Source organism: Danio rerio, chromosome 16 (genome assembly GCF_049306965.1).
Source record: "Danio rerio strain Tuebingen ecotype United States chromosome 16, GRCz12tu, whole genome shotgun sequence".
Taxonomy (NCBI): Eukaryota; Metazoa; Chordata; class Actinopteri; order Cypriniformes; family Danionidae; genus Danio; species Danio rerio.
In genome coordinates, this window is record NC_133191.1 from 38,142,955 (window position 1) to 38,161,431 (window position 18,477).

The 18,477-nt window shown below is 35.7% G+C and overlaps 1 protein-coding gene across 29 annotated transcripts in view; it reads right to left on the reverse strand.

The window, feature by feature from the left end:
* Window positions 1-791: 791 nt before the first annotated feature.
* The window catches only part of ptprub (protein tyrosine phosphatase receptor type Ub), a 442,833-nt gene continuing 425,147 nt past the window's right edge, over window positions 792-18,477 (reverse strand). For 27 of the 29 annotated variants that reach the window (XM_073924678.1, XM_073924674.1, XM_009292427.5 and 24 more), the window contains 3 exons: window positions 17,373-17,530; window positions 7,688-7,823; window positions 3,617-3,869 (listed from right to left, as the gene is read on the reverse strand). In XM_073924678.1, coding sequence (XP_073780779.1) covers window positions 3,807-3,869; window positions 7,688-7,823; window positions 17,373-17,530 — 357 coding nt within the window. In that variant the 3' untranslated portion in view covers window positions 3,617-3,806. 29 annotated transcript variants of the gene reach the window in all.

Consider the following 18,477-nt stretch of genomic DNA (forward strand, 5'->3'; position numbering starts at 1 on the left):
ACACCATCTAATGTCAGGGAGTGACTTTGCAACTTCCCATGGCCCACCACCAGTGAAAACTGATAGGGTACAAACATCGAAAAACATCTGTAAAAATACTGGTCATCATACCAGTGTGCACAAGCCTTCATTTACCATCTATTGATATCAATCCAGACTCATTCTAATGATGTACCCCTATATACATTTCTGGAGAGCGTTAAAATATGTCCCAGGAGCTACCTTTTTTTTTTTGCATTTTTTTTCTGTTTCCATGAATCTGCCAGTCCGCTGTGTATGCTTTTCGAGATCTCAAATTTCTCTTACAAGAGCCATTTACTCCTGCTCTTCCACCTTAAATCAACCAGAGGCTGCTGTCATCTGACTGAATGACTAACTGACCAAGCGACTGATTTACCTCCCACCCCCTTGCATAAACCCAACCAACAGTGTTTTGAAAATCAATCCAGAAAAAGAAAAGCCTTTGTGGCAGCCTGATTTTTACCACATTTTCAGATTTGACCACATTCTCAACCTCTTTCTGGAAACCTTCTTCACCAGACTTGAACCCTGTCGTCACAGTCAACTCCGCTCTGCGTTTAGCTGGTAAGCACGAAAAGAAACAGCGTCACACCGTCCTGTATCGTTCATTTTAAAGACAAAATGCAGCCATACATAATAGCTTTGACTACATAATTTGCGATCTCCAGAAGTGTATATAGGGGGACATTTTCACAATGAACCTTTGTTGATTGATATGGTCTGAAAGCTACACAAATGCACAAACGGTGAAATAAACAATCAAGCAAACATTTACAGTCTTAGAACATTTTATTGTTGTCTGAAGACCCCGTCCCACCCCAACCCTCAGTTCCCCGTGAGATATATACCTCTGCATCCTCTTCCTGTCCCACAAACACATGGTCAAAAACACAGTTCTTTTTCAGTCCATTCAGTATCATACAGAAACACTTGGAAACAAACAAACAAACAAAAACGCACGAAAAAACAAGAACCTGGCTCAACATCTGTCAACAAGTCCTTCCTTTCTCTGCATACTGAAACAACAAGGACAATAATTATGCAGAATTAGTGACTACCATTAGAAGTTGGCTAATGTCTTTGGGATGAGCATGGCATTAAAACAATAATAAAGCAATCACTGAATGGTTTTAAAGTGACTGTATGGGCCGTCAGAAGGGGCGACTTTGGAATGGCTTTTAGAGATCATCCTCAGCTAAACTGAGCATGTGTCAAATCTTTTGGCGACATTTTCAGAAAAAAAGTACAGTACATTCAACTCTTTCTGTTACTTTTAAATGGTTAAATCTGGCCGAACAAACTTCAGGATTCACATACTATTCACAGAACACAAATATACATCTATATGTACACAAACCTTCCACTTGAACTCTGAGTGTCCAGGCACTTTCCAAGAAAGTCAACAGGGGAGTGTTGGTGAAAAATCAATCACAGAAATTTCTTTTCAAACATGTTTTCAATGACTGTCTTACAGGAACAGTTTAGCCAAAAATGAATAGTCTACCATCATCTTGTCCCAAGCTGTAATGATTCATCTAAAACTTCTCCTTTTGCATTTTCAGTAAGAATTTAAGTACTAGGTGTTTGGGAACAGCATGAGGATTAGTAAATAATGGCAGAAGTTGCTTTAACTAGCTGGTTATCAGGCATATATTGGGGTGGACTGTGTCATGTTGACATCTGAGAAGCTTAATGCAGACTAATGTAATCATTGGGAAAATGCCTCTGTGGTTTGCTAACTTGGCATCTTGCTGATATGGCAATTTCACAGTTGGGGTCATAACAGTTTCAGAGATGTGTTTGTAATACTGATGGGGATACTCTGACCATTTGTATTTAGAGTTTGTAGTTAAAGTAGTGTCATTAATTAGTGGTAATTACAGTTTGTATTTCCATCACTGTTCTACCTACACTAAAATGTCCGGTGGAAACTTCTATGAATAAAACACAAAGTAGCTCTTAGAAAATAATGATTATTTGATGAACTAATAGACAGTGAACAATGGTTTCTCAACATCATAAAAATGTAGATTTTTACCCTCAGAAGGTCATTTCAAGTTTATATGAGCTGTATTTAAAGCCCTAATACAAAAAGAAATCTAATAGAAATAATCAATCTAAATGCTTAAAATGACAAATACAGCCTTATTTAATCAACTGAAGCTATTTATATAATATTATTTTAAACAATATGGCCCAAAAGAAGAGAAATCTCAAATTTGTCAAATTGATATTAAATTAAACTGTATTTAAAACCAATAAAAACAAGTGTCAACTTTAAAGCATGCTAAAATATGGGTGAATTATAAACTGTAATATTTTGCTTTCGAGAATTTTAATAAGCATAAAGACCTCTGAGGTGTGAATGGCCAAATCTAATGATTCAAATATGGGATTTGCATCTCCGATGCTTGAAATGAATGATCTACAGTATACTGTATTAATGGAAAGCACACTTATCACATGTCCTGCTATTGTAAGAAAACAGCCATCACACACTGCGATGGAACATAAATGTACCTTGAACGTGGATAAACATAAAGCGATGCTATGATGAACCTCGAGCCCAGGATTCAGCTGTACACTCAAAGCTGCACAATTGTTAAACAAAATCCACTCAGAGAACACGAGTCAGTCCGATAAATAGTTACGAGTGAAAAGAAGAAGATTTGCCGGTGTTCCTTTTGGTCCTTTCTCTTCACGTCTGACACAGTTTCATCTACTGTTCCCGTTGTAAAAAGACTATTAACTGCGCTCTCTCAAAACCACTGAGTGAGAGGATAAAGGTCAGGGTGTAATCCATCGCAAGCTTTACAATGCCATCACGTCTGCCCCTTCTTAATGTACTTCCTTCGCTTTAAGCACACAGGGCCACTGTTAGCACTTGAGACTTACACCTTAAGACGTAAGGGATTTCCAGCAGACATTAAGTGTGTATGTATGTGTATAATATATATATATATATATATATATATATATATATATATATATATATATATATATATATATATATATATATATATATATATATATATATACATATACAAGTGAGAGGAAAAAGACAACAGTCACAACAAGATAAAAAAGCCAAAGTATGGCCATCTGACTCTTCCGTCAATTTCCTCATATGGCACCATATATAGTAACAAACTCCGCCTCTGATGATACAATAACCAATCAGACGAGAGGAAAACTTGTATCGCTGTTGCTGGAAACGTTGCCGAAGAGGCATCTGCTTCTTGATAGGCAGTTGATGGAAAGTTGTCTGCTGGCTGATTCTGTGTGTGTGTGGGGATGTGCATGCATGTGTGTTTGTGTTGTCCTCTTTTAAAATGGGCACTGCAGGTGCCTGACTCCTGTTTTTAAGAGCCACGGTAGAGACGCCCGACTTTCAACTCCACATGAAGAGAAGATCTTCTCCAAGAGATGTTTATTTCGGCTCTTCAGTCCAGAACGTCGGAGATAAACAGGCAGGTGTAAAATAAAGCCGCTGTTTTTAGAAACGGCACACTATCTCTGTGAGCAGAGCTAAAGCAACCACACCGCACCAAGCCAGGCTCGCTGAAAATATCCGAAACTGAAAGAACACAACCTATTTGGATGTTTGGGGTAAAAAGGCAGAGAACTTGACTTCTTGTTTTTTTTTTTGTGTGTGTCTCATCTGGATCTAGGTACGATGGCAGAAAGTAGGGCAGCAGAGGGAGGTAAGGGGTATGATTGAGCCTGCTGGTGGTCCTGCTCCATGCAGTGAGGTCAGCATGGGGGATTTGGAGAAGGGGAATCCGCTATCTGACCTCTAAACAGTCCAAATACTCCAGAACCAGCTCATAACAGAAACGATACTGCTCCTATAAGGCGAAGAGACAGAAAGACATCAAAACTACAGTATATCCAGAGTACACTACTGTATAAAAAATTAGGTTTGAAGTTTTTTTTATGTTTTTTAGTCTTTTAGTATGTTTTATATGTTAAAAAAATACAGACTTACTATGAAATTTAATCACAGTTTGAATATTCTGTGCTCATTTTAAAAGCTGGTGCTAACCAATCTTCTTCCAATTACATGGTACAGATGTTTGAAGGCTTTCACCTTAGCAGCCAATGAGATTGATTCTCAACATCTAAATACCTCTGAGTTGTTTGCATTAGCAATCTGTAGTGCAATACACTATTCAAAAACATCTAAAAGAGAAGTGAGGATACATTACAGTTCAAGCTCCATGTAAAGTATACAACTTCAGTGTAATAAATAAAACCAGCAGTGTTTTAAAAACCATGCTCAGAAGCAACAGAGTATGTTTAACTTCATGATTCAAAAGAGTTTCAAAAGGATGTCATACTTGACCGCTTAAACATTTGATTCATTCATCCATTTCAATGGTAATGTTTCCTTTAGCTATTCTAAAATGTTTGGTTAAGTCCAGCTACATGCTGCATCAGTGATTACTAGGGCCAGACAGAGTCGGCAGACATCTTTCTCTGCTGAGTTTTGCAAGAAATCTGCTGATTTATGCAGAATGATTTTAGGAGTAATCGCAACTAAAAACTTAATATATGAAATAAAAAATAATAAATGGTTAATTTTTATTTAATGTTTACAATGCAAATTAAATTAGATTAGATTAGATTAATTGGTAAATGGAGCAAGTCTCACATCTAATATGTCTACTAAAAGACAGAAAATATTACTTTACAAACTGTATTGTAAATAAATCATATGATAATTTAATATTTCTATTGATAATATTTCTACTATTATTATATCAAAACAATATCGCTGAAATTAACAAAAAATAATAAATATTAATTTACATACATTTGCAGAAGTAAATAGTCTCAATGATGGGCTAATAATCTGCAGACATCTTCCGTGTGGGCATACTACTACTACATTTAATGCATCGAATACATGCTAGTGTACAATATTTTGAGTTTATGCTTGACATGTGGGAGGCCCAGGGGCAGTCTTGGATTCTGTCTATTATACTGTGGAAATTTAAAACACCTCCTCATCCTTCACACAGCAAGACGACAATTTAGGGTTGCTGAAAGTTGCTCTGTTTGTGTTTTCTCACTACCTAGTGGAGGCATAGCACTGAGTGTTAATGAAGTGAGGCAAGATTTAGGACCCGTTTTCCAAGGCACACATACAGTAGGCTAGTTTACTAATGTTAAGCCATATGGAAGTTCAATTAAAATATAAGATTGGTGGACGTTTTGGTTTTCTTGGTAATAAACATGCTTTTACACTATACTGTATGTTTTAGAAAAGATACAATACATGGTGAGAAGCATAGCCCTAGGCTGCAAAAAACTAAGCAAATGTAAGAATTAAGTTCTTTAGACTTTATAGTGCCCTATGAAATTGTGTTAGAGTAAAAAGTATGCTGAGTTTCTAAATCCTTTAGTTTTATTTAGAATATTAAAAAAATCTCATAATATGCAATAAATTAAACACAAATTGTAATGGCATTCGTTAAAACAACACAGGACAAGACGTGTTTAATAAAAGCCATTTAAATGTGTCTCATTCTGAACGAATAAATGTTTTCATAACGGAAAAGAGCTTTGTTATTAACTTAGCATGCATGGTGTAAATGTTTTCAAAGTCTGTCTAATTTCTTTCACAGCAGGCTAATGTGATATGCATACAAGTTTGACATTTAATAATGAATGAACTTCCATACTTCAATACCACTGACCATACTTTGACCATCATGGCTATGCTAATACCTCACATTTTAATAGTGCACACACTACAAGATATGAAAACCGTGACACACTACACAATAATATAAATATTATCATGGCTGATGGAGCACTGGGGTCCGTTCTTCGTACGTGGATTACTCAGTTAGCTGGATTTGGATATTGACGATTTGACACGATTCAGGATCGTTTCGTTCTTCAAAGCTGATCCGAGAGTTGTTGTCATAGCAACAGTTCTGCTAGGTCAAACCTGATCGGGAGCAGGTTCAATTCATATAAACAGGATTAGATCGGCTCAGTTCAAGCAAAGATAATACAGAAAGTATGTTCCGAATTCTGATATTTTCTTACAGTAGTAGTTATAAACACTAGGGAAAATGGTACATATTTTTTAACTATATATATAAAGTTATAATTATTAATAAAATAAATAAAGTTATACATATTAATAAAACTTATGCAATCTGCATCCTTGAAATGAAAGTACAAAGACTGCCACCTGGTGGTGCAAAGAGAAAACTTATTTATATGAATTTTTAGATCGCTTTAGTACAAATTGTGTATAATAGAAATGCACAATATGTCACTTTTTTTAAAGCAATAATCCATTTATGCAGTCATAAACATGTTTTGATAGTTAATATGCCAGTGTTTTGATGCTTCACAAAAGTTCCAGACGCCTTTATCAATATTAAAATGCTTTTGTAAACAACCAGTTATTCTTTACACCGATTAAAAAAACGGCTACAATAATAAAGAAAATCTTTTCTAAATGTAGAACTAAATACATTGATTTGCATTGAAATACATGATAATACACTTGACACATAAAAGTGTAAAGCCTGCAGCTCACAACAAATGTGGAAGGTTATTGCGTGTCATATTTAACAAACCGTTTACTGCTAATTTGATGTAATTTTGCTCACATGGATAATTGAATATTAATCAGATGATGTCATTACGCTGCTGTGCTGTCAGCCAATCGCTGCATTGCTGATCATGATTTCGAGGATCGATAGATCTGTCCTTCACAACACACGCAGCGATCTCAGATCAGTTTATCCAGACATTCTAATCTGATTCGCGAACTTGTTTGAAGAACCAAATTAGCGAGAGATCAGTTATCAAGATTAAAAGATCCAGGATCTGCCAAATCATCTTAGATCATTTAAGCGAGGTACGAAGAACGGACCCCTAGTCACCTGATCACAGAATAATTGGCTTTATCAATAATTATTAGTTATTATAGGCCAGGGGTCACCAACCCTGTTCCTGGATAGCTACTTCCTGCAGATTTTAGTTGCAACCCTGACCAAACACACCTGTTTGTAATTATCAAGTGTTGCTTTAGGTACTATTAATTGGTTCAGGTGTGTTTGATCAGGGTTGGGACTGAATTCTGCAGGAAGGTAGCTCTCCAGGAACAGGGTTGGTGACCCCTGTTACAGGCTAAGTTACTAATATTTGGCCAAATGTTATTAGTTGCAAACTGCTGTTACACCTAAAAACAAGTTTTTAATCCTTTAGTGCAGCGGCGGTTCCACTTGCAGTGGTAATGGTCCTTTTGAAGTGTCACCTACTGTACAGTGCCATGTCTCATGGTACACAACCCCGCACCCCCTCAAAAGAAAACAAACAAGCCCACAGCTTTATGACAGATCTGGGTGCTAATTTAATTTGTCCTGTGTGTAAACTTGTTCAGATATATGCATGTTTGCTAATGCAGATGTTAGTTTATACCTAAAATCAGCGGTAAAAACTAAAGAAATTTATGCAATTGGCTATTTAAAGGAAAACATCGAATTACTGTTACATTAATTTAGCAACAATTACCCTAATCAACTGTGTATATATATATATATATATATATATATATATATATATATATATATATATATATATATATATATATATATATATATATATATATATGTATATTTATTCCACCAACATTTACCAGTGTCTCCACCATGTTGGGCTTGGCGTTACGAAGGGTCTTGACGGCGTAGAATACATCCACGATATTTTGGTACTGGATCATCTCCATCAGGATGTTGCTGGCACAGTAAGTTCCACTCCGGCCACCGCCGTTCCTAGACATACACGAATACAACAAAACCCAAGCCGTCACGAGCAAAGAACAGGCAGTCAGACAGAAAGAGATCTGGCTCGAGCTGCATACTGATATTCAGCCTACAACAGAAATTTCAAACATCCAGTTAATATGAAATCAGCCTGCACAAGAGGATTTTTGAAGCTCCGCCGAGGTCGTCTGCTATGTATGCGTACAGCACGACAGCGGCAGCGAGATGAGGCAATGCTGAGATAATCAATCGCAGTCAGTGCTTTGGCAGCTCTGGATTTAGCACGGAGAAAGGCCTGCGCTGTTCAGTATTAAAGCATAATTGATTTCATCTCCATAATCTCTTCTCTCTGCCTGTGGTTGGTAACACTGTGTGACAGTTTTGAGTGATGTGCTTCTGGGCGGCGATGGGAAGGGAATTCGTGCTTGGGGTTGCAGATGAGATATTTGGTGGGGCAGGAGGAGCAATGAAGATGACGATGGAGTGTGGAGAACGACAGTGTTAAAGAGTTACTTCACACTAAAGTGAAATTTCTTTCATCTTTAACTTCCAAACTCTTAAGAATGACCCTCCATTGAAAGTCTGTTCACCCAAAACACTTTAAAAGAAATCCAGATAAATTCAGTTTAATCCAAGTGCTCTAAAAAGACATAATCACTTATTATGATGAACAGATTTAATTTGGGCCTTTAATCACATTTAAACATTAGTCAGCAAGAATGTTAGGAACTGACAGCCTTTGACATCCATAACGGGAAAAATAATATTTTTGAGTTCAAGTGGCTGCTGGCTTTCAACATTCATCAAGATATCAGCTTTTTTGTGCTCAACAGAAGAAAGACATTGTAAATGATGACAGAATTTACATTTAAGTGAATCCTTTTAATCCTTTTACTATCCCTTTATGTATGCTTACTTGATGCCTGAGAGCCAATAAGATAATTTCATGTCGAATCAGGAACCAATGTGGTTTGGTTAAAATTTCAAGCATGTAAACATATAATGGAGGTTATGAGTTGATCAAAATGGTATGAGGACTCATGACTCATAAAAAGTTTCAAGCACTAGACCAGGGGTGCCCAAACTTTTTCTTATGAAAGGCCAAAAAACAAACCTGATTAGCCAAGGTAAATACAGTTGCAGTGGGTAATTTCCTAATTTATTTAATACTATTTAAAAATGACAAAAAAATTGCTTTATATTAACTAATACAGCATACATTACACTTTATTTCACTAGTTTTTGCCTTGATTTGCTCAAAGAAGTCTTCTGCATAGTCCTCTATTCGTTGAATGACATTATTGACTGTACATTTTAAAAACTCTAATTTATTAACATTTAATTGAAATATTTCATTTCAGTTTGCTTTTTTGTAGCTTAGCAATAATACAAAACAAAAACAAAAATCGTTACGTCAAATTAGAAATGACAATCTCCTTTAAAGGCATTCGCCACAACACTCTCCATCGTTCTCACTCTCTTCTCTGAGCGGGCCCTACTTTGGGCATCTACACCAGTGGACAATGACTGAGGGTCGCGTGAAGGTTTCCAAAAGTCAAATCAATTTTAGGCCCCATTTACACTAACCCGTTTTCTTTTTAAAACAATGTTTTCATTTTCGTGTCTGAGGTTCAGGCAGTCACCAGTATCTCTGAGCAGACCTGTCCAGCTGAGAGCAGCCGAAAATCAGTCAGTCTATCCCGAATCTTCCGGTGGATCTCATCTCTCTGTTGTTTTTAACTGTGATCAATAATTCATCTTGTGTAGACCTATATCTTTGAATCTATTTGCCTACTTTTTTTCAGGTAACATGTTTTGGCTGAGAGCAAAGATAAGTTAATACCTATTAATTTATGTAACCACGTACACTGATTCCACACCTTTGACCAATTGCTTGCCTTTATTTTCTATATTGTATAAACTTATTGTACTTTATACTTTTCAAATTGTTATTGATTATTAGAATGACAGCTTACTGATTAAACTATTAGATTTGCCATATTTTATTCATAACTCACAGAAGATAAAAATAGTAGTTAATAGTTACATAAAAATCAACAACATGAAAATATTAGTTTATTTATAACCACCTCTGAGAAACGTGGGAGTTGCGAGTCACATGCATTGTTATTTTAGGGGTTGTGGGCTGAAAAGTTTGGGGACAATACTGATTTGCACAGCAGAATAAAAGCTTAGGTATTTTTACATTACATATATTTTTGCCCAGTGCCATTTTGTTTATTGTATTTTTCTCTAAGACCATTTCTTCTCATGACTTTTGGTCTGGGGCTATTTTTGAGCATGGCAAGGATGCTGTGATCCTGGATTAACATCAATGTTAATCCTGGAACATTATTTTTGTTCAAAAACATAATCGATACATATTCCCTATGCCTATAAACCCAATCACATATATATATATATATATATATATATATATATATATATATATATATATATATATATATATATATATATATATATATATATATATATATATATATATATATATATATATATATATATATATATATATACTCACAAAATCAGAAGCGAATAATAGTTGAATAACAATCAAGTAGAAGTGTATAAACCTAACCATAAGCATAAACCTAAACTGTAAACGTATCCTTAAATCTGATTTGCTGATTGGAATGTTGTTCCTGAGTCAACATAGATGTTCATCCAGGAATATGTCCTACCTGGTGAAATCAGGTTAGGGTATTTTCGATTGATTCCATTTTGTTCAATACATTTTTATTTAATGTTATTTTGTCTGACCCCATTTCATCTAATCCCTTTATGTCTAACGCTGTTTCATTCTTTTATGTCCAAAGCCTTATGTGTCATTCCGTTTCAGCGTCTGATTTTATCTGATCACGCTTATTTCTATGCCTTTTTGTCTGGGGTAGTTTCATCCTATACATTTTTGTCTGAGGTAATTTCACCTGATGTCCCTTAGTCCAATTCTTTTTAGTCTCAGGCAAATCTGTGTGGTCTGAAACCATTAAGCTTGTTCTAAGCTGGTTTTTACCTGGGTTAAACTGGTCATCTCACGTGCTGGTCCTGAGCAGTAGCTAGTTACTTAGGACAAGTTTGGGATCAGCTTACACCAACTCATGACAGGCTAAGAAACTAGTTTAAACCAGCTCAAACCGTCGAACTATCTTTAGTGACAATCAATGTTTATTTTTCCCAACAGGGTGCCCTTTGGGTTCAGAAGTGATTTTGTCTGATTCTGTTTTTTCCTAAGCCTTACATTTTAGTCTGATATAATTTTATTCAATGCATTCTAGGACTGATCCCATGACATCCAATGCCTTTAACTGTGAAGCTGTTTCACACAAGACCTGACACCTAACGTCATTTTTCCTGACACCCCAAACCTTTTAGTCAGAGGTGTGATCCTGTTTCACCCAATGGCATTATAGTCTCAGGCACTATGATTTTTAGTATAACGACAGAAGTCTGACGGTTCCCTGAAATAGCCACCATGATATTCATATTTCATTGTGTTGTAGCAAAACACAGATTATGATGAAAACTGTATTTGCCACCCACAACCACTGCATTCACCTGCTTTCAAGTCATAGAACGTTTTTTGTTCTTTCAGTAGAACTTATACAGTTATAACGATCAGCATGATGAAATAAGAGGAATGGTTTCTGTGAAATCTGAGCACAAGTGGTCACAAGAGATGAATTTGATCGCATGTTAATACTAGGTGGAAGTGGTTATGTTTCCCGGCTGACAACTTGTGATTGGATCAATAAAAACGCTTATTAATAGCGGATAGAAACAGGGTCTATTTGTGCAATATTATATCTCCTCATGTCTCTTCTTAAAACTGAAACCATGTTAATCATATGGATTTATGTTTTGATCTGTATTTGAATGTTTTGAAGTGTTGGGTTAACAAGCTTTCGGTGATTTAAATCTCCCAAGCTTGATTAAAATACATATATACACTCACCGGCCACTTTATTAGGTAATAACAAATGCCTATTAATGCAAATTTCTAATCAGCCAATCACATGGCAGCAACTCAATGCATTTAGGCATGTAGACATGGTCAAGGCGATCTGCTGCAGTTCAAACCAAGCATCAGAATGGGGAAAAAAGGTGATTTAGGTGACTGCTGATCTACTGGGATTTTCACACACAACCATCTCTAGAGTTTACAGAGAATGGTCCGAAAAAGAGAAAATATGCAGTGAGCGGCAGTTCTGTGGGCATCTCATCATCCCAGACTGGTTTCTTGAACATGACAATGAGTTCACTGTACTCAAATGGCCCCCACAGTCACCAGGTCTCAATCCAATAGAGCACCTTTGGGATGTGGTGGAACTGGAGATTCACATCATGGATGTGCAGCTGACAAATCTGCAGCAACTGTGTGATGCTATCATGTCAATATTGAAGAAAATCTCAGGAATATTTTCAGTACCTTGTTGAATCTACGAAGCCACGAAGGATTAAGGCAGTTCTGAAGACAAAAGTGGTTCCAATACGGTACTAGTAAGGTGTACCTAATAAAGTGGCCGGTGAGTGTATTTTGTTTGCATTTTAGGTTTTAGATGAATAAAAGTTATAGGAAGTTAATGCAGGAATAAATAACAACAGAATTTCCATTTTGGAGAGAACTGCCCAGTTAAGGGGATACAATTTATATTCAGTCGTCATTCACTCATCGTTTATTAGAAAACTTTACTTAGCTAAACATAAGATATTTTGAAGGAAAACAAAAACCTGTAGCTATTGACTTCCAGTTTTGACTTCCAAATACCATGAAAGTCAATGATTACAAGTTTTTGGCTTTCATCAAAATATTTTCTTTTGTGTTCAACAGAAGAAAGAAACTCAAAGGTTTGGATCCACTGTATGAACAAATACATTTTTGGGTGAACTATACCTTTAACACTTTGGCTAAGATCATTAATTCTGGGTATGTGCTCAGACACATTTTTAATTGTTTGCATCAGGATGTTGTTCCTTTTTTGTTTGCAAAGGTACACAGTAATTTAGTATTTTGCATATTGTTATCTCTTATCTGGCTGACTGGCAAACAAAGAGAGGTCACTGCAGATACAGATACTACTTTGTGAAGACAAGGATTAAGTGTGCTGCTCAAGGGCACAATGGCTTTCACAGGGGCCACACAGAGGAGCTGACACTTCGACAAAATACAAGGCCAGATTGGGACCTGATGGACAGTCCATGTGCTCTTGTGAAATGCACTTCTATTTGTAGGCAATCAGAGTTCAAATCCAGTTAGTGTCATTATCAGATCCCGCCATTGTTAAAAAAAAAATTCTCTCATCTATTCTCTTATGCCTAGACCATTATCTCTTAATTTTTATCATACAGAATGACTGCTCTTTGATTAGCTCATTTATTTCTGCTCTTCAGTGTTATGGTGCTTTTATCTTTTCCTTTTGTTCTCTTATGTTTGAATTGGCTTATATATATATATATATATATATATATATATATATATATATATATATATATATATATATATATATATATATATATATATATATATATAAAATACACACATATTAAATTTTTTTGCCACTACTTTATCTGAATAATACAAAGCACCATTCAAATTTTACCTAGAATGCCTTTTCTTGAATTTAATTCATATACACAACAAATCAAAGTTTTTGAAAGAAGCTACTTTGGCTCTTCTAAACTGCAGGTGTTTAATAAAAACAAATGTTTCTGAAAAATGTAATATTGTGAAACATTCATTCATTCATTCATTCATTCATTCATTCATTCATTCATTCTTTCATTCATTCAGTTGTTTTTCGGCTTAGTCCCTTTATTAATCAGGGGTTTCCAAAGCAGAATGAACCACCAACTTATGCAGCATTTGTTTTACATAGCGGATGCCCTTCCAGTTGCAAACCAACACTGGGAAAATATTGTAAACTATAAATACAATTTATAATAAATGTTTCATATTTATATTTTAAAGTTTAACCTATTTCTGTGATAACAAAGCATTTCTCAGAGTCAAATTAATATTCAGAAATTTTAATTTGGTGCTCTAGTAATATTTATTATTTTTTATTAATTCTGGAAAAGTTGTGCTGCATGATATATCTACACTACCTGACAAAAAGTCTTGTCGTCAATCCCGGTTGTAAGAGCAGCAAATAATAACTTGACTTCTAGTTGATCATTTGGAAAAGTGGCAGAAGGTAGATTTTCCTAATGAATCATCTATTGAACTGCATCCCAATCATCACAAAACACTGCATAAGACCTATTGGAACCCACATGGACCCAAGATTTTCATGGAAATCAGGAAGTTTGGTGAAGGAAAAATCATGGTTCAGGGTTACATTCAGTATGGGGTGTGCAAGAAATCTGCAGAGTAGATGGCAACATCAACAGCCTGAGGTCTCAAGACATTTGTGCTGCCCATTACATCACAAACCACAGTTGATAGCAAATTCTTCAGCAGGATAGCGCTCCTTCTCATACTTAAGCCTCCACAACAAAGTTCCTGAAAGCAAAGGTCAAATTGCTCCAGGATTGGCCAGCCCAGTCACCAGACATGAACATTATTGAATAAATCTGGGGTAAGATGAAGGAGGAGGCATTGAAGATGAATCTAAAGAATCTTGAAGAACTTTGGGAGTCCTGCAAGAACACTTTCTTTGCCTTTTCCAGATGACTTTATGAACTGTAATTTATTATCAGTCCTTCAAGCTCATACAGTAGAAGTTATACCTGTACACAATAATAATTATTTTTCCACTGTACCATGACTTTATATTCTATACTGTATATTATTTCTGTTAAGTGACAAGAATTTTGTCAAAGCAAAGCCAGACATTACTTTCCTAATTAAAAATCAAGGCATGATCATATTTTATATAGGCAACAGGGCTTTTGTCATGTAGTGTATAGTTACTGTCACTTCTGATTAATTTTAGGCATCCTTGCTGAATAAATGTATAAACGTCAACAAAACAAAACAAAACAAAACAAAACAAAACAAAACAAAACAAAACAAAACAAAACAAAACAAAACAAAACAAAACAAAACAAAACAAAACAAAACAAAATAGAGGCTTTAACAGAAATGTTTAGTTTTTCCTTTCTAAAAGCTTACCCAAACGTTCAGCATCAGTCTTAATTTCAATAAACTTTAATTCCTGTAGTTCCAATTCATAGTCAAAATCAACTTTAAGTGGAATATATTAAGCCATTGTTTTTAATTCTGGAAAAAAAGAACAGCAAAGTAATTGAAATGCACTAGCTCATGGATCTTCCACTACCTGTATAACTGATGAAGAGCGCACCAGTGCACCTGCTAGACCAGACATGCATCTCACTGTGCAAGCAGAATAAAAAGCTATCTATTTGCTTCACCAGTTTGGGGAAACATCAATCAGTGACACGCTATAGAAGACATGTGGCGGAAAAGATGTAGTTGAACACAGCAGGATCACATCATTAGGCTGATTCCTTTCTTTTTTCTACATTGGATCATTTGTCTTTATCTGATTAGCATTTATGGCAGATCACAGTATAAACAAACCATTTACAAAGAAATATCAGAATACACTTAAAAGGAGCAATTGTTTGATCGGGCTATCTAATTAAAATCAGCTAACGCAACACAATAACAGAATCTACAGTAATTGAATTGAAAGCTATTTGAATTTGATTAGTTTATTGAACCAATTTTATAAGGCACAACTGAATTTATAGACACAATGAAGTCCTCTTAAAACAAAACAAGATATTCATTCAATCCTTCATTTTCCTTCGACTTGGTCACCACAGTAAAATGAACCCACCAACTCACCAACTAAGAACCCCAAACAGCACGTTTTAAACTTATACACACTTATTCAGACACACACACACACACACACGCACGCACGCACGCACGCGCACACACACACACACGCACGCACGCACGCGCACACACACACACACACACACACACACACACACACACACACACACACTATGGCCAATTTAATTGAATCAATTCACCTATAGCGCATGTCTTTGGACTGTGGGGGAAAGCGGAGCACAGGCAGAACATGCAAACTCCACAAAGAAACACCAACTGGTACTCAAATCAGCAACATTTTTGCTGTGAGGCGACAATGGCTACCACTGAGCCTCTGTCACACCCAAAAACTAGATATGTTACACTTTAAAAACAATAACTCAAATACTATTACTCAATTTATTAAAGTAATGCGTTACTTTACTTGTTACTTAGAAAAGTAAAATCAGTACATAACTCGCTTTTCCAATCCTGGTTTGTATAGTTGACACTGTTATTACTTATGCTTGAGTTAATACTATAAAACTGGCACTATTGATAATGTTAATGTCACTGTATATCCAGGTCCTGTGGAAGCTTCCGCACCTAAACATTACATAAAATAAAAGTCAGTCAATTTCTGATGTGAGGCAACATGGTGGCTCTTTTAGTAATTTTAGACCAATAAATAATAGTGCAATAATTGACAGTGTTTATTAAACTAGATTAAAAGTAGCATATGTAGGAATTCTAGAAGTAGCATACAAACTGATATGCAAAAATAAAAGTTTGTGGCCTGCAGCATACAATTTTAACTATTTTTTAAATGTTAAAGTTATGCTCGCCATGGTTGGATTTATTTGACGAAAAGTGAAATTAAGTAAAAATATTAAGATATAATATACATATTTAAGTAAAAATATATTGATACAAAGTGAATGATTTTTACCGTCACTTCTTATCATTGTCATTGTGGATAAAATTATACATTAGTTTCATAAAAACCTTACTAATCCCAAAGTTTTGAATGGCATTTGAATTATTTTCTATCATTTTGCCTTTTTTCTATTTGTAAAAAAATTAGAAATAGAAAAATTTAATGCATGAAATTAATCAATAAGGGCAACACGATGACTCAGTAAGACCGCACAGCAAGAAGGTTCGAGCATGTTTCCTCCGGGTGCTCCCGTTTCCCCCACAGTCCAAAGACATACGCTATAGATGAACTGAATAAACTAAATTGGCCATAGTGTATGTGTGAGAATGAGTGTGTATGGATGTTTCCCAGTACTGGGTTGCAACTGGAAGAGCATCTGCTGTGTAAAACATATGCTGGATAAGTTGGTGGTTCATGACCCCTGATGAATAAAGGGACTAAGCTGAAGGAAAATGAATGAATGAATTTTTCATGTTTTATGCAAACAGATAACCAATCAAAGCAAAGATGACTGTCAAAGAGGCGGGGTTTAGATATAAAGGATCCTAGAACAAACTATTTCAGACATTGTGAGAAAAGAGAAAATGCAGCAACGTACATTGTGGGGAAAAAAATAGTTTCTTTTTTCCATCTTGAATGGATATGAAACAACTGCAGGAGACCTTCAAAACCTAATTTGGAACCTTTAAAATAAAATACCAGGGTATTTTGCTCAAAATGAATGTCAGCAGGTGATACATTTTTCACAAGCTGTAAATCAATAAAACACCATTTGTTCTTCAAGGGATTGCGAAGAATGTGTCCCAATACTACTTACAGGCAGTGGACCACCGTACGGCCTTCTCCACACTCCCTCTGCCACTTCTGAACGCTGGCCAGCAGGTTGAGGAAGGCCTTTTTGGAGTCAGGCACGTCACGATACGCAGACCAGCGCAGGAACTGGAACTGGCACACAACCAGCTGACCCTCCTGCAGCTTCACATGAAAGAAAAAAAAAGGAAAGGTCACAATCAGTAACGCAACGCCAGCTGTGCATTAGGACTTGTTTATGAATGTGTACAGTAGCGTAGCACTGTTCTCCAAGCTGAGGTCTCAGTAGTGCCAAGTCAGCAGGGTTTATGCTGTGATGAATGAGTCTGCTGGGAAAGAGTTTCAATCGGGTGGGGAAGAAATACTGTACGGTTGGCCCTGGTACTGACGCTTTTTGGCTTGAAACGATGGTTGGATTAATATACAGCCCTCAAGCACACCCCAAAACTGCCCTCAGGGTTGTCCAGAGGAAGTAAACGTACTGACCATAGTTGAGTGACACACATATATTACAAAATTCTTTGACTTTTTTTTCTGTCAAAATGTTCATCCAATTTGTAAAATACTTGATTGGGAATACAGAGATGGATGAATGAAGGAAAACTAGCACATATTATAAAGTTACTTACAAATTAAAGGAACTTTAAGAGAAATTTAGTCATATATACTGATAATAATTACCCTAATTGAATCTCATCTGTGTAGTATGGTGGCTTTCAGCACATTGTTCTGTAGGTTTTTGTGTGTTAAGTAACAGTAATGGAGAACTGCTATGGCATTTAAAAGCTAACAATGTGTCCTAACCAGACGCCACGCAACAAAACGTAATAAATGGTATTGTTTCCTTGTTAATCAGAGCTTTTGTCCTAACCACATGTGACAATGAAATGCAAAAAATGAGTCACAGCAGATTGTATTTTAGAAATGGTTTCTATTTCTATGAATGATGAAAAGCAATCTTTTCTTTTGCTTTAAAAACTGTTCCTCTATTGTTCTTTGCATTGTAAAGGTACTGGGTAGTTTTTGCTGCATAATCAAATGTTGATCTTTACTTTATGTAAAAATGCTAATTAATAATTCATCCAATTTAAATTCAATGGAAATGTTTTAAT